General features: G+C 42.1%; 2 protein-coding genes across 3 annotated transcripts in view; one reads left to right on the top strand and one right to left on the bottom strand.

Moving 5' to 3' along the window:
* Nucleotides 1–4,184: 4,184 nt before the first annotated feature.
* On the bottom strand, nt 4,185–20,688 carry RABL3 (RAB, member of RAS oncogene family like 3). The gene is made up of 8 exons (XM_062571711.1): nt 20,624–20,688; nt 19,958–20,049; nt 18,489–18,618; nt 15,329–15,443; nt 13,950–14,100; nt 12,912–12,983; nt 11,903–11,941; nt 4,185–6,915 (listed from the first exon to the last, which is right to left on the bottom strand). The coding sequence occupies exons 1-8, from the start codon at nt 20,667–20,669 to the stop codon at nt 6,850–6,852; spliced, it is 711 nt and encodes a 236-aa protein (XP_062427695.1). The 5' UTR covers nt 20,670–20,688; the 3' UTR covers nt 4,185–6,849.
* A 242-nt stretch (nt 20,689–20,930) lies between these two features.
* Nucleotides 20,931–22,401, top strand: part of GTF2E1 (general transcription factor IIE subunit 1) — a 55,509-nt gene continuing 54,038 nt past the window's right edge. Inside the window, exon 1 of one of the 2 annotated variants that reach the window (XM_062595080.1) lies at nt 20,931–20,991. The gene's annotated coding sequence lies outside the window, so the exon portion shown is untranslated. Of the gene's footprint in view, nt 20,992–21,429; nt 21,465–22,401 lie in introns of those variants that run through there. The other variant, XM_062595072.1, reaches the window with a different exon arrangement.

Here is a 22,401-nt window from a genome sequence, read left to right as displayed (position 1 = left end):
GCCACCTGCTCACTGCACCTTGCTGTGATGCTTCTGCCTTCAGGCTGGAAGAACCACATTTAGGAGTCAGGAAAAAAATTAGTCACTTTGGCCTATTCTGCTCTTCCCTCTCTGGTGCTACTGGTGAGGAGGGAGCTGATTTTGGATAGTCATTAAATTTTGTGATGTAACCTTTTTGTTTCATCTGGGGAGGACGGCCCACCATGTCCACATCAGCCATTGCAAAACAAGCCTCAGGAAGAGAGGAGAGTGTCAGACAGCAAGATAAAAACCCTGAACTTAGTCCTAACCTCCAAAGCTACTAGGCCTCCTCGTCCTTTAATAAATCTTTAACCCAAAGCCAGCAGTGCATTTCCACTTTGTAAATGTTAACTCTCAGGTCAATGGAAGCATAACTGTGCATAGGTTATCACACACTATTTTACTTCATGCTCCTTCTCCTATTCAAAAGAAGTAACTCTGATCTTTCGGTTGGATTTCCAGTGCTGCACTGACTCTGGTTTGGTTGATTTAGTCAAGGAAGAGCTAGAGTTTGTCTTGTAGCAGACATCCTTCTGAAGGAAGTAGGGGTCATATGCTGAGCAGGAATTTGTCTGTGCAATTTAGTAGGTATGGAACTAGAGTTTCCGTGTATTACTAAGCCCAAGGGGCACAACAAGCTTTATCTCACAGATAGGAAACCAAAGCAGAAGAAAGAGAGCACGTGTCTATATTTAATAATATTTGCAGCAGAAATAGGCTAAGAAGCCAGACTGCAGAAGTTAGATTTCACAGTCTCTTTGGAGAACATGGAGACCTCTGATCATCCAAGCCAACTTCATGTGTAAACAAGCTGGAGGACTTCTCCTCAAAATTGAATTAAATCATTCAGGTAAAGGTAGCAGAAAGCTACCCAATTCTACCAGAAAAACTTCAAACAATGATAAATCTTCTGCTTTCTTCCATAAACTGTTTCAAGTGTCATCACTCTCATTGTTAGGAAACTACATCTTATTTCAAGATCTGTTTAGCTTCGGTTTTCGGGCATCAGTTTATTGCAGCTTCGCCTGCTCAGCTGGAAAGCCCTTCGACTGCATATCATTTTTCCATTGTGTTAGTACTTAAGTTTAGTGATGAAGATTTTACTCAACTTCTTCCCTTTCACTGGATATTCTCATGTACCATAAAGAAACACAAAGGGATTCCATATCCCACTTCCCCCTTTTGCTGATAAAACCACACTAGTGCAAGGAGATAATAGCTTAGTTTGTAAGGCCAATGTTTTCATTACATATTAGGTCCTCACTAGGTAAAGGAGCTTTGCAGTTGATTAGACATTTGAAATTAGAGAGGATTGGCACTGGCTTTGTTCTCCTTCCCCTCCTCCATCTAACATCTACCCAGTATTTTTTCCCAAAACACCATGTTCATCTGAAGCCCTAGTGCACAGGACTATAGCAAAGCAGAGCCTTAGAAAAGCTTTACCTCTGAGCACTTGCTGGTAACTTGCCAGCTAGTGATAGGTTCATCAATAATGATAATGGCTTTATGTCAAAGAAAACTAGTGCACTAAGCCACAGATATGCTCAGCCCTATGAAGGAATCAAAGTAACCAGCATCCTAATAAGGAAAGCCAGGCAGGAACATAACTTCTAATAGAAGAGCTGGGTAACAAAAGAAGACGACACTGAAGGATAAAGCTCCCTTTGCTGAAAAAAAGATGCAGCTTTCCCTACAGTAAAGCTGTCACCTCCTTATCAACTGGGAAATGATGATTCAAGCACTGGCTTCACTGAACCTAACTGAAAAAATTATTGACTGCTAGTCAACAGAAACAGCAGTTAATATTTCATTTGTGATAGATGGAGCATATTGCAGCAGCCTTTACAAACTATTATCAATAATGAACATTTGCATTACAGTTGCACCCAAACCCTAATGGATGGGTTTTACACCCCCAAAGCCAGTGGTACCTTTACACAACACTGCCGCAAGAAGCAGGCAATCCTGTTGCTACTAGAACAAAAATGTATGCTCAGGAACTTCAATACTCATGGGTTGTCTATTTTTCTGTTTGGAAATCAGAGGGCGTATTTGGGAGTTTTTCCCTATTTAGGGCATATTCATACTTCTGACTGTGCCCACAGTAAGGCAGAATAGCTGTGCCAAGCATTTCGAGAAGAGAGGAGGCTCATTGTACATTTGCTGTATGTTTGACCTGTGCGTGCATGGGAAGCCAAACACATCTCCAAAGTATATACATAAGGCACCTTCACTGACAGCTCAGACTGACAGAGCATTAGGCACACAGCATCTGGGCATGTATTTCTGCTGAGGAAACAGAGAGAGTAGGTCCACTTTAAAGGAAATGGGTGAAAAAAGTTTTGATGTGTGATACAGGGATGAGTGTGCATGTGTGCAAGACAGAAACAAAAGGAGAAGGAGAGGAAAGGAAGAGAGAGAGGGAGGGTGAGGTGAAAAGGAGAAAGAGGGAGACATGGAGAGAAACAAGGAAAGAAAGACAAACCAGAAATAAAGAGAGAAACACAGCAGAGAGACAGAGACAGACAAAAAGGATAGAGAAAAAGAGAGAGAAAAGAGAAACAGCAAGACAGAGAGAGAGAAATGGCAAGAGACAAAAACAGCCAGACAGAGACGGGGAGAGGAAAACAGAGAACGAGACATGGAGGGAGACAGATGGAGACAGAAAGAGATGGGGGAGAAAGGGCAGGCCGGGGGAAGAGGCGGAGGGGATCACAAAGAGAGTGGGGACATAGGGACAGGAGGGGGGATAGAAATTGGAGACACAGAAAGGGGGAGAAAGGGCTGCACAGAGGCCGGTCAGGCAGACAGAGGCATCAGAGAGGGAAGGAGAAAGGGAGTAGGGAGGCAGAAAGAGAGGGACAGAGAAAGGAAAGTTGAAACGTATAGGAGGAGAAGTGAAGTTTGACACAGAGACAGCACCTGGTGGCACAGCCCCATGCCTGCAGCTAAGGCATTTTGTTGGCAGCTGAAAAAGGTGAGGTGCAAAAAGCAAGGAAACTGCCTCTGCTTTCTTCTATTAAAAAAAAAAAATAAAAATAAAATGAAAAAAGCAATCCCTTTAAATGTAAATATAACATCACCAGAATACGTGACTCCATTACTCATTTCTTGTCCTAAGAAGAAAGATTATATATGACTGTGGTTACCTGCTGAGGTCTAAAAAATAAGATCCTTTATCTGGATTGGGAATCTATTTATATTAAAATACCTAAGACACTGGACTCCTAACACTGTATTAACACAGGTATGAGACAATCACTTCACTCTAGCCTGTGACATAAACACACATAGTTTAGGCTGTGCAGAGCACTGAATATCTGGGAAAAAGCTGAACACAGCTTTATTACAGTGACAATTTAAAACAGCTGCTCAGAGGTTTTAAAACAGGTGTAAGGCAGAAGCATGAAAGGGAGGTGGCAGTAAGGGGCAAATGGATGAAAGAAGATGTGGGAAAAGGGATGGTCATTCCAAGTCACCTGCTGGATCCTGATCATTCAATGTACCTCACAGCAGGTGCGAGATATTCTTGATCTATACACAACAGCAATATGGACACAACCAAGGCACTGTGTTAAACTGGTGGCCCTTGAGCATGGAGTCACCACCACTGATTAAAATAGAGGATGCACCTAATTCCACACCAAACTTACCCAGCAGGCTAACGATGCCTGGAAGGGCTTATGCCAATTCCCATTTGTTTATTATTCTATCTGCCTGCTTTCCATAGCTTCCTTCTCTATCACCTTTAGAAAAACTGAAGCTACTATTCCAAACAAGAACAGCATGGAGATATTTAAATAGAGCTAAAACTGAGAGCATGTGATGGTTATATATATGAACTACAAAACAGGGATACTGCAATTATCCTAAAGCAAAGCATATAAAAAAATCAAGAAATTTCAGGATTTTAGTTAAACGTAACTCAAAATGTGTTATTAACTTTAACTTGTCCCTGCTTGAACGTTACAAGAAGCAAAGCAGGTAAAAATGAACAGGAGAAAAATGTGTATTTTACATGGCAATTTGATCTGGGACTGCAAATGCTAAAACACTGTAATCATGGTCAGATGGGTCTGCAGTCATTCTTCAGCGCTACTGATAGAGAACAGCACATAAATTTGGCCTTTAACTGTTAGAAATATAACCAGACGACAGCTATATTTCAGTGCATTAAAACCAACTGTATTGAAATTGAAAGAGTTTATGGCAGGACAGAGTCAGAGGAGGTCTTATCAGACTAAATACTGTGACAACACAAACAGCTTGGAATACCTTCGGTCCTCATTTTCTTCAAGTTAAATGATCAAGACTAAAACAATAAAAATACAGACTCTTTAATTCAAAATGTGTTGAAAGCAGTGTAATTTGATAGACAGATACATCAGGACTATGCCTCCAGGGAAGCATCCTTCACTTTGCCAATGGAAACAGTGAGACTGACCAGTGAAGTTGCTTGCCAGGCCATGCAGGAAGTCAATTCAGTAGGCGATAGAAATTCCCGATGAGTTTTCATGGCTCACAGGTGGACGAAGGCATGCAGATAGACGTAGCTGAGCCCAGAGCAGGAGCTAGAGCCTTGAATAAACTCCCCTCTCAGCCTGCTAACACTGGCCTGCTGCTTGCTCATGTACTCCTCCTTAGTTGTTGTTCCCTTTATCTTCTTTCCCTCCTATCGTAACAGTATCTCATTTTAATTTGTCCTAAAATCCTAACTACCATCAGCTTCCGTTCCATGGATGCCCTGGACATATACATTCTCTCTTATTCTTGGAGCATGAATTCACCTTCAAAGATTTCTCATATTAAGAATCAGTTTCTTCTCTGTAAAGCCTCTTGAGCGAAATGCACAAATACAAGTTAAGTCCTGTCTAAGGCTTAGGCCACCTTCCACCATACTACACAATGTTTCTTTTTTGATTAATTGAAGGGAGCTGCTTTGGAAGTTGCTTCCTCCAAATCAACAATTTGTGTTACCATTATGTAGAGCAGTATCTTAGTCTAAACGGGTGCTCTTGGCTTCCCTTACTCTGCAACACTTTCAAGTCTCTTAAAGAAGCCATAGCGTGAAAGAGAAAATAGTTTTTTTTTTCTTTTTTTTTTCTCCTCTCTCTCTCTCTCTCTGCAGCTCCTTGGTAACAGGAGGGAGCCCAGATCTGATTACCCTAAAATAGCATCTGACCTTGGGAAAATAATTTCAGATTTCATTGTCAAAGGAGCGGAGAGAGACATTGGTACTGTCATCAGCTGCATAACTCAAGCACAGGTTATCTGGTATGAACAGTCTGAAACCTTATTTTCCCACATCATAAAGTGTAAACAAATATCCTATTTCATACAGCCATCTAAAAATGGACTGCACTAATGTTTGCAAATGCTGTGAGAACCTCTGGGAAACGGCCTGTAGAAAGGAAAAGCAAAGTATTCATGTTTTTATTTTTAATAAGTCTGACTGGTGCACCTAGCTTTCATTTTTGTGTCTGATTAGTGGCAATAGGCAGTTTCCCATTTAATTCCAGGCAGCTGCTAGAGAAAAGCTGCAGGCAGATGTAATCTGGAGACTGCAGAACTCAGCTCAATGTCAATTTCTCACTAGCATTTACTTTCCTCTACTCCCATTTATTATTAATCTGTATTTATATCTAACTCTAGCTCTTAGTCAGCCTCTGCCTGCCAGAGGCTTTAACCATTAGAGGTAACTACGAGGAAGGAAAGGTCTTTTACCTGGCTTTTACCACTCCTTATAGTTCTGGGGAGGTAAGAAATTATATAGAGCCTGAGATATTTAGAAAACTAACAGCTGGCACAGCAAATCAGAGCAGCAGGCCTCTTTGTCAAGTCTGCTACATCTTTAGCACTAGATGTGTGAGGGAAACTGCCCTATCACAGTTACTTCTTTCTGAGCATCCTTACTTGGTTCCTACTCTTTACGGGGCTTTATATCCCTTTTAGATTTCTATCCATCCTAATTCAACAATGGCTGTTCTTGTATTTCATGTTTTCTGAACCCACTAAGCTCTCAGTTTTAGTAAGATCATTTCACATTGAGTTCCACATAAGCATTCTATAAAAATATACTTTTTCCATCAACTTTCAATGCATTGCCTTTTAACTTGATATAATAACAAGGAATTTCAATTATGAAAAGATAAACGGGAGTACCTGACTTTTTCTGTCCTCTCCAAAGTAAACAATTTTAATTAAAGCAGCAGAATGAATGCCATTTGTTTTCCATCCATGATTTTTTGTGCTTCAAATTTTTTTATCTCCTGCCTATTTCTCTTTTATCACTTCTGAGTAGAGCTGAACAGTGTGTTCCAGGTGAGATAACACCATTTATTTAATAATGGCATTCTGTATTTTCCAGATCATTCCTTATCCATCCTTACATTTTGTTTGTTTTTCCTTCACTTTACTGTATATGAGAAGCCCACTCAGTATCATCTTTCAGCTGGAGGTAAGATTAATGTAATTCATTGCAAAGATTGTTCATAAATCTTCCAAAATGGAGAAAAAGACATCAAATATACATGCTATGCATGACAACATTTCCCACAGCAGTGTGGGAGGCACTGAATTTATTGCACACATCCCTCTAAAGTTCCCATATATCCAGAAGGCCTGCAAGCCTAAGAATGAGTTTAGATCTCTAATTAGATTTTGGAAATTCTTCCTCAAGTCTTTTCCAGCAAAAGTAGCTTCAGCAGTTTACCTGGCCAAAGCATGGTTTCATTTTATTCTGCCTGACACAAGCATTATCGTCTTTAAACATCCAATGGGAATGTTGTTAGAAACTCAGGAAATCCATCTTCAACTTATTCTCGCTGTTCAGTCATAATGAAGGCTCTTCACTGCTCCTCCTCCAAACCTCTTCCTTTCTGTGAAGCCAGGAATCTAGAGATGGAAAAGATGTCACGTCAGAATTGGTATGAGCTCCCTCTAGCCCTCGTTAATATGCCTGTTGCCAAGCCACCTGAAATAACGCCTTCCTCTTCCATGCAGGCTCCTGAATCAGGACTGAAATGCTTCAGCCTACTCCTAGAGGAGCACCATCTATTAAACAAGATATAAAATCGGAGCCTGGATCATTTGTGCTCCAGAGCTCCCTAAGGCTTCTTGAAAGGGTTGCAATGAAAGTCTTAATTTCTTGGTCAAATACTGCCCAAAGTCCCTGTTTCTCCCAGTTGCAACTGCATATAAGAATCTTTCCTCCACTTACTTTTAAAACTATAAAACAGTGTTACTATGCTGTAATAATCAGCTGTTGAGACTTAATCCCTCGTACCCTGAGACAGCAGCACTTCACTGGTCGTTGAAAGGACAGTTGGTGAAAAGCTTTAAGAAAACCATCAGCAGGGAAAAGGCTGCAAACAATGCAAAGGATTATCACTTCTGATTTTGCAGCCTATGTGCAGACACAGCTTACCTCATGACAATCGGTGCTTACAAAGAAAATCTACTCCAAACCATCACAAGCTTCTCTGGCTTGATGGTATTTCAAACAGATGCACAATACAGTGCACTCAGGAATCTCATAAAAGAAAGAGATCTAATGATCTCTAATACTGTATTAAAGGACTGTCCTACTGGAAGCAGTATGAAACGATGAGATTACAGTCTAGAAATAACTCTAGAACTAACTACACACAAGCAGAAATAAGACTCAGTAAATACATCCCAAAAGCAATGCCATGTTCTCATAACAAATAGAGTATATTAAGAAGGAAAGTGTCATCCAAGCATTACAGATGAAACAATTGCCCAAAGCCAAGAGAATGTGGGCATATATGTATAGCATGGAAAGAGAATGTAATTTACAATGCAAACTAGATTGCTCAGGTTACACACTTGCCTGGCAAATCAGAAAAGCTAAAGAGCTTACCCAAAATTAAAGTGCACTGAAGAAACACAATTTCTGTATTAAAGATCAAATTAAAAAAAAAATAAAATTAAAATTAAAGAGAATGGGGCCAGACTCTCTTCAGTGGTGCCCAAAGATAGGATGAGAAGCAATGGGCATAAACTGAAACACAGGAAGCTCCATCTGAACCTAAGGAAAAACTTTTTTACTGTGAGGGTGACTGAGCATTGGATCAGGTAGCCCAGAAACATTGTGGAGTCTCCCATCTTTGGAAATACTGAAAAGTTATCTGGACAGGTCCTAGGCAACCTGCTCTAGGTTATCCTGCTTGAACAGGAGCAGTTAGACTAGGTGATTTCTAAAGGTCCCTTCCAACCTCAACTGTTCTGTGATTCTGTAATTTAAATTTTGTAAATGCTTTCAGGTCCAAGACTTGTACTTAAACAGATATTCAACATATTCATCAAAGAGTTATTTTGTTCAACTTTAAAAAGCAATCACCCCTAGGGGAAAGCTGGGCAATTTCGCACAACAGTTTGTCTAATCAAAATTGCTTTGGGAATTCAGAAAAGAAAAATGTAATCATTATAACTCAAAAATAGCAGGATACTATAGCAAAAAAACTTATCTCCTTTAGCACTTGTACTATTAAAGTCACTAATTAAAACATGAATGATGGAGGAGACCTGTTGCACAACAGTCAAACACATTTATACAATTTACATTAAATAGATAGTTTCAAATCATATCATTATGAGGTTATACTGAAATTTTTAATTCATTTGGATTTTGTCTCTTTAAATGTGACTGCCTACTATTTAACATCCATTTTAAGCTTTTGAGCTATTGATAGTGAAGTATATCAAAGAAGTCATCAGCAGGCCATCTTTTGCACATGGCCATAAAGCATATAATCTCTGGTTATTCACTAAAACTGATCAAATAAGATAAATCTTAGATCTTAGGAATCCAATGGGTTAAGGCCCTAGAATGAAGAGGAGTCCAAGCGAGCTGGCTAGTATTCAAGCATCTCTTCCTCCAAGCTCAAGAGCAGTGCATCCCAAGGAGAAAGAAGTCCAGCAAAGGGGACAGGAAACCTGCATGGATGAGCAAGGAGCTACTGGCAAAACTCAGACAGAAGAAGAAAGTACATAGAACGTGGAACAAGGGACAGGCCACTTTAGAAGAATATGAGAAGGTGGTCAGAGTATGCAGGGATGTGATGGGGAAGGCTAAGGCCCATTTGGAATTAAGTCTGGCCAGGGATGCCAAGGACAACAAGAAGGGATTCTTCAAATACATCAGTAGCAAAAGGAAGACTAGGGAAAACATGCACTCACTGCTGAATGGGGCAGGGGCCCCGGTGACAAAGGACACAGAAAAGGCAGCTACTGAATGCCGCCTTTGCTGCAGTCTTCACTGCTAAGGACAACCCTCAGGAATCCCAGGGCCTGCAGACTAGAGAGAAAGTCTGGAGAAAGGAAGACTTTCCTTTGGTCGAGGAGGATTGGGTTAGAGACCTTTTAGGCAAACTTGACGTCCACAAATCCATGGGCCTTGTTTGGATCCCCCCACGAGTACTGAGAGAGCTGGCAGATGTTGACAGGCTGCTCTCCATCATCTTTGAAAGGTCACGGAGAACTGGAGAGGTGCCTGAGGACTGGAAGAAAGCCAATGTCACTCCAGTCTTCAAGAAGAGCAAGAAGGAGGATCCAGGAAACTACAGGCCGGTCAGCCTCACCTCCATCCCTGGAAAGCTGATGGAACAGCTCCTTCTGGATGTCATCTCCAAGCACAGGGAGGAAAAGAAAGTGGTCAGGAGTAGCCAGCATGGATTCACCAAGGAGAAATCCTGCTTAACCAATCTGGTAGCCTTCTACGATGGCATGACTGGCTGGGGAGATGATGGGAAAGCAGTGGATGTTGAGTATCTTGACCTCAGCAAGGCTTTCAACACCGTCTCCCATAACATCCTCTTAGAGAAGCTCTGGAAGTGCAGCTAAATGAGCATACAGGGCAGTGGACCGAAAACTGGCTGAACAGCAGAGCTCAGAGGGTTGTGCTCAGGGGCACAGAGTCTAGTTGGAGGCCTGTAGCTAGTGGAGTTCCCTGGGGCCCAGTACTGGGGCCAGTCCTGCTCAACTTTTTCATCAATGACGTGCATGAAGGGACTGAGTGCCTCCTCAGCAAGTCTGCTGACAACACCAGAATGGGAGGAGTGGCTGATACACCAGAGGGTTGTGCTGCCATTCAGAGAGACCAGGATAGGCTGGAGAGTTGGGCAGTTTTGGTTGGCAGTTGGGCAGAGTTGGTTAATTGCCCTTCAACAAGGGCAAGTGCAGGATCCAGCACTTAAGGAAGGAATAACCCTATGCATCAGCACAGGCTGGGGGCTGATCAGCTGGAAAGCAGCTCTGTGGAGAAGAACCTGGGAGCCCTAGTGGACAACAAGTTGACTATGAGACAGCAACGTGCTCTTGTGGCCAGCAAGGTCAATGGTATCCTGGGGTGCATTAGGAAGAGTGTTGCCAACAGGTCGAGGGAGGTGATCCTGCCCCTCTACTCAGCCCTGGCAAGGCCACATCTCAACTACTGTATCTAGTTCTGGGCTTCCCCAGTACAAGAGAGACATGGAGCTACTAGAGAGAGTCCTGCGCAGGGCTACGAAGATGATCAGAGGGCTGGAGCATCTGCCCTATGAGGAACAGCTGCGAGAGCTGGGCCTGTTTAGTCTGGGGAAGAGAAGACTGAGGGGGGGAATCTTATCAATGTCTAAAAATACCATAAAGAGGGGTTTCAAGAGGATGGGGTAGAACTCTTTTCAGTGGTGCCATGTGACAGGACAAGACGCAATGGGCACAAACTGAAACACAGTAAGTCCTGTCTGAACATGAGGAAGAACTACTTTACAGTGAAGGTGACAGAGCACTGGAACATGTTTGCCCAGAGAGCTTGTGCAGTCTCCTTCTCTAGAGATATAAAAAACCCATCTGGATGTGATCCTGTCTCATGCTGTAGGTGACCCTGCTTGAGCAAGGGGGTTGGACTAGATGATCTCCACAGGCCCTTTCCAACCTCAACCACTCTGTGAAACAAAAATCTTACATCATGAATCAAAGGCAGCCAGCACACCAGCAGACTTCTGCATTAACGTATTATCTCCATGAAAGTGAGACCTCCTTCTATTAGAATGTGGAGGTGGGATGGGGGAGAAAAAGGCATCTTTCAGAGTTGAAATGGGAAAAAGCAAATTTGTTTTTAAAAGGCAGAAGAAAATCCTAATGAAAAATAAGCATTATGTAATCCCCAATTCACTTTTTTTTTCCACTCTCCCTAAGGCATTTTTAGCACAGCTATATTTAGTTTGATTGTATTTCAGTGATGTTATTCACTGTAATTTGCAAGCACCTTGCAATTATGATGAGCAGAACCTCACTATCCTCTGCAGGGTAGACTGCAGACGCAAAAATGAGGGGCAAAGAAAATTGAAGTGATCTGTCCAAACCAAGAGTCATTTTGCTAGTTTTTCAGCAACTTTACTGAAACCAGGTAATTCAACCATTCAGGAATGAATTACTGCTAGTATCATACTGTTATTCTTCCAGTGGCTCCATTTGTTCTACAGAAACTACCGACAGAAAACATAAAATGCTATGTCCAGCTGTGAAAACAACCTTTTGATTGACCTTCAAGACAGCATCTCTGGCCTAAATCTGCAACTGATCAGACTGAAGCTAAGAGATTAGAGAGAGATACTATTTTCCCCTTTCATGTCAGTCTTGCAACTTCTACTATATCAGCATTTTTTAATTATTTCACAGTCAATCACAATTTCACTGACAAAAATCAGCCATTTTTCTGTCCATGTAAGGTAGCTGTGCTCCCACAGATTTAAAAAGTCATCAACCAGCATGAATAAGCATTTAAGTCACACAAAGCCCATCTTTTAAACAATACTCTATCCACAGATAGCATTCTACTAAGAGAAACAAAATAAAGATGGAAGAAAACGTAACAAACCTGATTGCCGTCTCTTAAAAAGTATCTCTTCTCTATGACCTGGGAAAAACAATCAGAGAATGATCTTAGCAGGCACAACACATTTATAACCTCAGGCTTCAGCCAACACTTCACATATGAGCACTGAAACTCATGGTCAAATGGTGGGAAGAGGAATCTGAATCCCAGTTTCCTGCTCAAGGCCTATTACTCTAAGTGCTAGGCTATTATATGTTAAAGGAGTTGACACCTCCAACATTCTTAGTAAAGCTGAGTGTTAGCCTCAGTTTCTACATACTTAATGTAATTAGCCCCCGTTAGTAATGCAGGCAATGTTTGGGGTATCTCCTTACTGCATCAGAGTTAATGTTATTTCCACCTCTCTGTGCAGGCAGGGTGGTTCTGAGCACCAGCAAAGGCTCATACTTAGGGAATTCTGCAGGTGCCATAACAATTTCACTGGTTCTAAGAATTCCTGGGCATTAAGTAGTACTTCAGGCAGCCTGACTTGCTCTCCAAGAATAACCTACACACTCTGTGCTGAATGATACCTGCGGTAGCAACACCGTCAGTCTAAGAATGTGCATCACTGTACAATCTGTTCTCTCCTCCAAAGGAAATTCATGAGAGATTTCCTCTTTTCTGAAGTACGACTGGTTACAGGAATGTGATCTGCTTCACTATGATCACTCTGTCCAGGGGATACAAAGCGGCTTAAACCAGAACATTCCTTCTGTCATTTTCACAGCAGGCCTTGATATGCTCTCTTGTGTGGAAGGGAGAGCAGCACATTTTTTTTGATTCCTGAGCCTTGCTTTAACCAGGAACAACAGTGCTAACTGTAGCTTTATAATACGGACCAAGAATCAGATTTCCAAATGCAGAGTAATCTTTGGCCTCCCCATACCTTCCCAGAACCAGCTCAAAAAGTGGAAAGTGAAAGGAGTAAGTAACTCTTTTTCCATGCTCAAAGCACAGACAGGGTTCAATACATAGAACAGTAAAACATAACTTCCATGACTTGACTTACCTTATCAAAAAACTTGCTTAGCTTGACAGCATTGGATGAGCCCGCAGCTAGGTAACGAGGACTGGTGCAATCCTAGAACATAAAAAAGACAACAACACACTAAGCACAAAAAAAAAATCAATAAAAGGAAGCCATACATGAAGAAACCGAACACTTTTCTGTGAAATATGCACACGCAATCAGCTAAGACAAATACAACGTATCTGCTCTGATCACAGCTTCAAATTCGTTTGAGAGAAAAACAGTGATTTGTAAATAAAGAGGACCAAACTGGTTGGGAAGGGATAACAAACTGTTAAGTGTTTTAAATTTAGATAAAGTGGCAGGTTTCCTCTGCCACAGAATTTTGAAGGTAGGAGGTTTAAACACAAAATCTAATCCAAGTTCTTCAAGACAAACAGCAACCAAATGGTTTTAGAGGTATAGCATCAGAAAAAGACACAGATACAACTCTAATCAGATGTTAAGCAAGGTATCTGATCTGCAACTTTCCTTTACACTATCCTGTATCTCCAGCCTGGCCTGCAGGTTAGGCTCCTTGCACTGCAGCAAAGATCAGTTTCCCTGCTGTGAGGCAACCTGAAAATCCAAGACTCCCCCTATTGTCTCCATATTTACCTTTGGCCACCAGCAGCTATTTAGTCAGCTAATGATTTTTACAGGCTGTATACAAGTTTGTGTGTGCATGTAAGCATTCACAAGCATACATACACACATAAACATGTACCAAAATAAATAACATGGGGTTTTGATGTTTCATTCAAACATAGTCTGTGTCAGGACTAAGAACAGGAAAGAGAAAACTTAACTCCTCAGTTCTAAACTCAGACCAGTTTATCTATCCCCTACATACCTCTATAATGAAACAAAGATGACTGCTTCATCAAGCAAGGGGGACTGCCAATCAAAATCTGCTTAACTCCAGCATTATTGAGAAATTGTCCAGAAACTCGATTTTTCTAACAAGGTCTTTGCTTACTGAAAATCAGAATCACTGCTACATAAAAGAAAAATAACATTGGTGGCAAAGATACCAACCAAATTTATCTCTTCAGCATTGAAATCCTCAGCCAAGAAAGCTGTTCTGGTCAAAACTTCATTCCGCTTAGTTTCTGGGATCTGATCAAGTTTAGTTCCTATGACCAGTAGTGGAATCTGGTTATCAGCAAACTGTTCACGGTCATAATCACTGTTGAAGAAAGCAGACACAATCATGGATGGACTGATGGCTGTAAGTGTGCAGACAGTACGTATCAGCGAACTGGCATTTCTTAGTATCAAGAACGCCTACAAATATTTTTAAGGAGTGACAAGGAAATAAATTGCCACTGTGAAACACTATCTGTTTCCACATCATATCAAAGATGGTTGCAATAATATTTTTGAGGTGTCAAGTTACTAATTCTTCCACATTCCAGTAGAGATAGCCACTGCAAGCTGAATTCCAACAAGCCTTGATTCAGATATTAGTGAAGGTACGTATTTTACTACAATATTATTTATCTTATAGAAGGGTAATTGAAAATACAAGTGCCAATCATTCCCCTCAACTAGGATAATAACTTGTCTTTCATTATTACCTAAAGCAAAATTAACAGGAAGTAATTAACACCAAGAACTTAGTCCAGCAATTGTGACAGACTAGGCATCTGTCCCTGATAGAAGTGAAGCTTTCAAAAGTTAAAACAGTTATGAATAGTCTTTAGGTGGAGAAAACTGAAGAAACTTCCATCTCATGCAATGCAAATCCCTCTTCCTTTTCATGTTTCTTAAAAACCGCTGTATCAGCACAGACAGACAAACAACTGTGCTTTTTCCCCTTCAGAAAGTTACGCCTTTTTACTGCCCATGTGTGTGATATATCAATGATCTGAAAACTTCCTTATTGTATGAATAACAGCAGCATGAAAATACAGCAGGAAATACTTGGCAAGATGGTGGGAAGCTAATTATGACCATGATCTTTAAGCAGATTTTTAAGCCAGGCTCCTGGCTCAAATTTAAGCAAGCTTCCTTGCTCCTGGTGCTGTGAGGGGAAGTCTGTTAGAACACAGGCATGTTGCGTGACATTTCCTGAAAATGGCTCTGCATATCTCAGAAAAAGATACACAAGTCTTTGGATATCAGGAAACTGACCCACTCTCACACAGGCCTCAGACAAATAAAGGACACAGAAAAGAGTTTTTCGCTTAAACCACATTTGACCATAGCCAAATAATTACGGAATCTAGAGGCAGAATGACCTGCTCAGCAATGTGGGAAAAAAAAAATTCTTTCATATCCCGTTTTTTCTTTCCTTCTTAGAGTCAAGCCTTGTCTAATTTCCTGTGGATTTCAAGCATCTTAGGGATAAATGAATACTTCCAAAATAGCCTGGAATCATTAAGTCTTACGGTATATGTATGTTTTTCACTCACCCATTTGTCACTAGAACTCCCGTTGGAGCAACATCTCTGTTGAGTGCTTCCAAAGACCAGCGATATAGATTCTGGGATGACTTCTTGTTGGTTAGATCATGCACTAAAATTATCCCTGAAGTAAAAAAGTAAGCAGCAAGATGCTATTTCATGATACACAGTTTTTCCTTTTCCTATCAAAACAGCACCTGCAGATTCCCAGACGTCTAGGAACCAACATTGGGAAATATAACTGGCTGAACTAGAGTGAATGAGTTAAGGTGAAAATATCATAATGCAACAGTTTTTTAAAGCTCCTTATCAGGAATTGCATAAGAGCTAAGAGGAAAAACTCAAGAAAGGAGGAAAAAAACACTCATCTTAAATTTTAATCTGCAACAGGCTGGCAGGCAGTCCCTGATTCTATTCTAACCTTCTAATAATCTAATCCTAATGATACTGAAACTCTGTATTAGCACAGGAAATAATACAGCCTTTCACTGTTCTACCTACATGGTAAACACATAACTCTTCTCTTTTCACACTATCTAAGAAACAGAAAGGCTGTTTTTTTTTGTTTTGAAGGATTTACAGAGCCCCATTACCTTCCTGCATTTTCAAGAACTGATGCTATGTACTTGCAGAGATATCCAAAAGGGAAATACCCTCTGATGAACTTTCACAGTCCACCAAATGGCTGGTAGGAACTAATAAGATTCCATGTATTTAAGATTAAGCTTCCAGCATTTTTCATTACCATGAGCCTTCAAAATGTAAATCCTGAGATAGGAAAATTGCCAGCCAAACTTTCTAGCTGTGCTGTTAACAGACACCCACTTCTGATAACCAGAGTTCCTAACTCGATTATCAACTCCTGCTAGCAAATATCTTCTATTTATTCACACCTTCTGCCACCTGTGGAAGGCTCTCACTTCCTCCAGACTTTAAACCATCACTTATTTAAGGATAAGACAGCATTATACACCTTATCATTATCAGGATTTGTTCTCAACATGCATTTCACAGCCCACAGGTGTAGAAAATTTATTTCATTTAAACTTTCACCTTAGCTCCCAAAGATGCCACCCACTGTACACAGTAAGAGCAAACCACAAACACATTCTCCACTGCTCCACATTACTCTGCACAGAGACTCCTATGAGAGCTCTACCAGAAAATGAGCATCTTCCCAACATGTCACAACCGTATCACTCTTTAAAAGCATTTATCTCAGTACTAGCAGAAAAAGAGCAACTTGACTGTGTGTCCAAGCCCAGTATAGAGAGAAAAAACCTGATACAAGAAAACTTGGCTTATGACAACAGATTCACAGGTACTGCTGCATAACTTGAGACACATTCTCCACTTCCACACATCCTCAGCCTAAATAACAGCCTCTCTCCCCTACTTACAGTTTCAGTTGGTCAGTCTCCTTGCCTGCTTCACTGAAAAGCTTCACAAGTAGTTGGAACAATAGAAAGGACTGTGTCACCATCAAGAAAGAGCAAGCATGACCGCGTACTATTGAAAGAAATGTTCTTGCTATATAAATGTCTGCAAACCGCCATCTTACTGTGGTTTCTGCCTATTCACTGCCCCAGACTATTGCCATCTACAAAATAGATGCAGACATATCAAAGCTGATGATCTGTGGTCATATCAACAGTGAAAGATAGCTAACCTCCTCAGCAACCAAGTCTCCCTGACAGTCTGCACAGATGCTGCTGTAACCAAACATTAACTGCCTTTTGATCTCAAACTTTTCAGATCACTGCAAGCCCAGAAAGGACAAGCAATCAGGCCAAAGCAATGCACTCCTTTTCTTGCATCAGGTCAGAGAGAGGCAATTTGTGAGACAAGCTCTATTGAAGAAATTCATCTCATGAAAGAAACTAGAGGCTACCAGAGATTACAATTTTCATATGTGAACTGACTAGTATCTTTTGTGCAATGCTAATAAAATAACCCAATTTTCAAATTTTCATCTATTATCAGTCAGAAACAAAAGTTCAAAACTTCATCTCCTAATGTATTGTTTAGGATATTTCTGAGTCTGAGCAACACAAACTTGAATATCGTGGATTTGGTGTCAAAAAGAAACCAACTTTTTGTATCTGGCAAAGCAACTTGCTTTGAGGCCTCTGTCTTGAGGGCACAATTCAACTTTAACCTTATTTAGAGGGGTCTTGCTAAACAACATAAGCAAGAGACACCTACTCACAATTATTCTTCTGGGAAAAAGAAAAAAATAGTTAAATAATTAGAGTACAAATGTTTTGTATGGCTTAACACATTACTGAAAGGCCCTCAAATGATGATGAACACGAAATGAGAATCAAAATAGAACATCTGGGACTAAATTTTCTGAAGCAGTGATTAATCTGGCATTCTCTTATTTTCAGTGAACTATCCTTGCATGTCTAACAGACAGTATCTAATAGTACCCAGACAGTATCTAATGTGATACTGCATTATAAATACTATACTCATAATCTCTTATATGCTACTTTAGTGTTACAGATGAACTACTAGACCTACAGATCAATATTTCAAAAGAAGGTATACCATCCCTTCAAAGGCATAACATCTATCTTTCTAGTAACAGCAAGTTGCAAGATTCAGCTATTAAAAATCACTTGCCAAATTAAGTGAACAGAGGCCAAGATAGTTATTAGATTATTGAGATTTTACGGGAGACCTGTTCAAACTTGCCAGGGTGGGATATAACCATCAAAGTTCACTTAAGAGCTTTATGGGCAGCAAACTTTTCCCTGGTTTGGGTTTTGGAACAGAACAGACAAAAAAAATATAAATTGAGTCTCTATATCAGACCTAGAAAAGTGAAACCAGCACTCATGTCTACAAGTATAGCCGGAAGGGACACCACTGCAACTTCGAAGACTCCCTGTTGTGCCAGTTGCACAATACCAGTATAGCAACACAAAGTAAAATGCTGGATGAAGCTCATTTGCATAGGCTTGCCTGAAATAGTTTTCCAGTTCAAAACTGAGTCCACAAAATTTTGTTCAAGAATGGTATCAGTCCTTCCTGGATAAATGTACTGGGAATCGGTACAGAGAACAACATAGCACTCAACTAGACTGAAGGAATCCTGCCCCAAACCCAAGAGACAGCTGGTAGCAGAAAGTAATAAAAACAGATTCACTCCATGTAAACTTACCATTCAGCAAATTATAAAATACTGCTCGTGTGCTTTTCACACTAGTGGCACTACCCACTGAACCTCCAACATCCCACAGCTCAATATAGTAGGTCTTCTCTTCTGGAGTCCCTTCTTTGTAGTCATGAATCTGATGGAAAATTCATACCATACATAATTACAGCATCACCTTGCAGGAGTTAATCTACACAACACTTAAACATTCAGCTGAAAGGACTATTGTATTTGCATAGAACTTTGTAAATTCTAACATTGACATCATTCCAAATCTCTCAAGTAGAAGAGGAATGACTGGACTGAGCCAGGCAGTAACCACTGCAGCTCCTACAAGAGATGAAGCTTGGTGAATCAGCAGGGACTATTCTTTCCTCCTAAACATCAACAAACCTAAGGAGTCGTGGAGCGTCTGGAAATAGTGGGCTGCTAAAGCAGATGAAAAGATGAGGCTGTGATTTCTTGCATTTGTTAAAACTGAAAGACAATACTGCATAATTGAGAGTATTAGCATAGGTGACTACACCAGATTCAGAATGATGATATCTTTTTACTCTCCAAATTCTCGATATCTCAAGTAAATTAATCAAACAGCAATCTTCTTCCCAGGACTTGCTGTGTAGTTTTGCTCCACAGTCAAATAAGATTTCAATGTTTCTTTCCCAAAATTTTGGATATATAATTTGGCATTCTTTGAGATAAAACTCAGAGATAACAGGACAGGATCATTCATAACCTATGGTGAAACATTTTAGGAAGAATGTAGCATCCAACAATGAAGGCAGGAAGCATTTATCACTATCCTATACAGGACTGCAGGCAGGCCAAAAACTACCAGGTGAGTAAGGTCACATTCCTCCAATACTAGGCTCTGCAATGAGTAGACCGCAACAGAAGCAATTCTATGGCCATGCTCAGTACTCTCAAATTATTAAGAGCCAGCAAAAGCTGTTCTGCAATATGTTTGGATGACAATTTAATTGTGTGCTGACTGTTTCTCAGGGAAGTTTAGTTTAAGTTCTCCATCCTCTGATTTACATGGGCCATTCATAAACTTACAGCACTTTAGTAGTCTCTGCATAAGGAAGCTCTACGAACAACAGGCATCTTGGCTTCTTCAGATAGCAATCTTGTAAAGTCACAATTTGCTCACAAAGGTGCTCTGCACATATCTGACACTTGCTCTAACAGATTAAAGTTTTCAGCAAACTGAAACACTGAAAGACATCTCTTTCTGGGGGGCAAAATAACGAAAAGAAAAAATTAACTAAAGATTGGAATCAAAATCCAAAAAGTAAAATTCTTGTTATTAAATGTTTAAGCTTAGTTTGCATCCCCTAGAAGAACTGAAATCTCAATCAGCCCAAACGAGATTTGAGCTTGGAACAAAAAAGCACTGCCCGCAACACTGGAAACAAGCTCGTTCTCTTCTTTTGCATTTTAAGTTTTGTGTACAAAGTCAGAATATCACCTACTCGAACATCCACTGAGCAGCCCACTGTCCAAGATGGGTTCCCCAACACCTGGTTTTGGCATAAGAGGTGAACTAGCGAAGACTTTCCAACACCTGCAAACGCACGTAGAGGACAACACCCGATCAGTGGACGCGCCTGGGATAAAAGCAGGTCAAATGCTGCGAAATGACTGACAGACGCACTCAGTGAACGACCGCGTTTGTGTAACGTCTGCCTAGCGCACTGCGCCCCCCCCCCCTCGAACGCACGTCCGAGGCCGCCGCGCCAGGCGGCCATTAACGGCCACCGGTCAGTGCCCAACGGCCGCGGCACAGAGCCGGGGGGAGGCGGAGGAGCAAAGCGCCGAAGCTCAGCGAGGCCGCCGCCACTGCTCGTCACGGCCGCGCGGGGACACGGGCCGCGGCGGGTGGAGCCGGGCGGGTCTCTCGTCGGGGCGGGCGGCGGCGATGGGCTGAAGGCAGCGCGAGACAGCAGCCGCCCCTCGCGCGCGCACGCGCCGCCCGTCACCGTGGTGGTGGGGCGTGTGTTGGGGGGGGGGGGAAGGGCCCTTCCCCACGCTAGTTGGCCGGGGGGGGGCGGGAACCGTTTCTCCCCCCCCCCCCCCCCCCCCCGCTGTGCGCGCGCGTATTGCTCGGGGGGAGGGGGAGAAGAGGGAGGGACGCTCACCGGAGTCGCCTAGCACCAACACCTTGACCCTGTCCAAAGCAGCCATCTTACTCTACCTAGCAACAACCCCTGAGTGTACCGCCCTCTCCCGGCACCACCAATCATAACTCACACTCCCTTCGGTTTCCTCAGTCCATTGGCTGGCTGCCTGAGCCGCAAGGACCGCCTGGAGCTCTGTGACTGGCCCTTTTCCCTGTCGCTCAGCCCTCTCTGGGCGGGATTAGTACCGGTCTCTTCGACGAGTGCTTGTGAGTTGTCGTATTGCGCGTGCGCTCTGTGACGCCACAGGCTTGCGCGCGATTGTGACGCGCCCTCGTGGAGCCGCCGGAAGCGTTGCGCGGAGAAGGGAGAGCTCGGAGCGGCGGCAGGTCAGTGCCGGCCCCGGCCCCGGGGCGCCGACTTGGGCGGCTGCGGGCAGCGACGAGGGCGAGTCCGCCTCGCCCCTTCCTCCCGCTCTGGAGCCCAGCGGCAGGGTGCGGTGAGGGGGGCGCTCGTGGCCCCCCCCTCCACCCCCCAGAGCCCTCCCCTCCACCCCCCAGAGCCCTCCCCTCCGCCCCTCCCCCGCCTGTTTTGGGTGCCGTTGGTGGACCGGGCCGCGCCGGAGCCGCCCACCGGGGTCCGTGCTACTCCCTAGTGCCTGTTCTGGGCCCCTGCTTTGCCTTCGGCCCTGAAGCAGTGGCTGCCTCTCTCTTGGATGGTGTCTGCTTTTTTTTTTTTTTTTTTTTTTTTTTTTTTTTTTCCTTTTTTTTTTTTTGACTTTAGGAGATTCTACTGAATCCCTCGAGCCTCCACTCTTAGAGGAACCTACAGAACTGGCTGTTTAAAACCTCAACACACAAAAGTGGGTAGAGGGTTGGAAGCTGTGCAAACCATATAAGAAGTTAGTGTAGACTTAAAAGCTTAGGTTAATGTTAACCCTAATATATTTTAGGAAGTCAGCACAACTTGTAATGTGGAGGGAGCTGTTTGGTTATAGACTCTGAGAAGTAACTAGCACTGCAAGAAATCTGGGGAGCAGTGAAATGAGCTTGATATATTGGGTCAACACTGCTACTGTCAAAGGTGACATCTTCATTTCATTGCCCTGTGTCAAATCTGACAACTATCTGAACCCCCATAGGAAAGCCATTCTGGTCTCTAAACCTGCAAGATTTTCTTGCTTTGTGGGTTATTTGTCTTCTGGCTTTGCAAGATTAGTGGTTCCCTGAAGGGCAGGTGACGGTCTCACAACAGCAGTGAGCTGTTAAATGGGTTCATTTATGGTATCATTTCAGTTGGCTCCGGATGAATGAGGAAGACCTGCATTAGAGTGTTCAGCATTGCACAGTAAAGATATAATTCCATGGAATGCAGATAACTTAAGATTTTTCAGCTTTGAAAGGTGGAGTTGCTTCTCATCTCTTCTCATGCATTGGTATCCTCTTGCATCTGCTGGTTCTGTTGCTCGTCAGACTTTAGTTGACTCAACTGATTAATTAGATTTGTTTTCTAAAATTTTAAAAAAGACTGTTTTTGCTGCTATTTTAGGCAATTAATTTGGAGCACAGAAGGATCTGCGAGTGCCAGAACCGAGCCATATACTTGAGTGTAACGATACCCTTCCAGCAGCCACAGGGAATGATGAGAGTTTCAGTCCTACTGCCCATTTCCTTTCAGATACTATTTACAGCTCTCTCTCACACAGGATGCCTACAGTTCCTCTAATGGAGAAATTATATGAAATTAAAGCTAATCAGATATCCTCTAGTTCCTTAATTTTCTGATTCTTTATAACTTAC

Source organism: Rhea pennata, chromosome 1, assembly GCF_028389875.1.
Source record: "Rhea pennata isolate bPtePen1 chromosome 1, bPtePen1.pri, whole genome shotgun sequence".
Taxonomy (NCBI): domain Eukaryota; kingdom Metazoa; phylum Chordata; class Aves; order Rheiformes; family Rheidae; genus Rhea; species Rhea pennata.
This window is presented reverse-complemented; position numbering and strand designations above follow the sequence as displayed.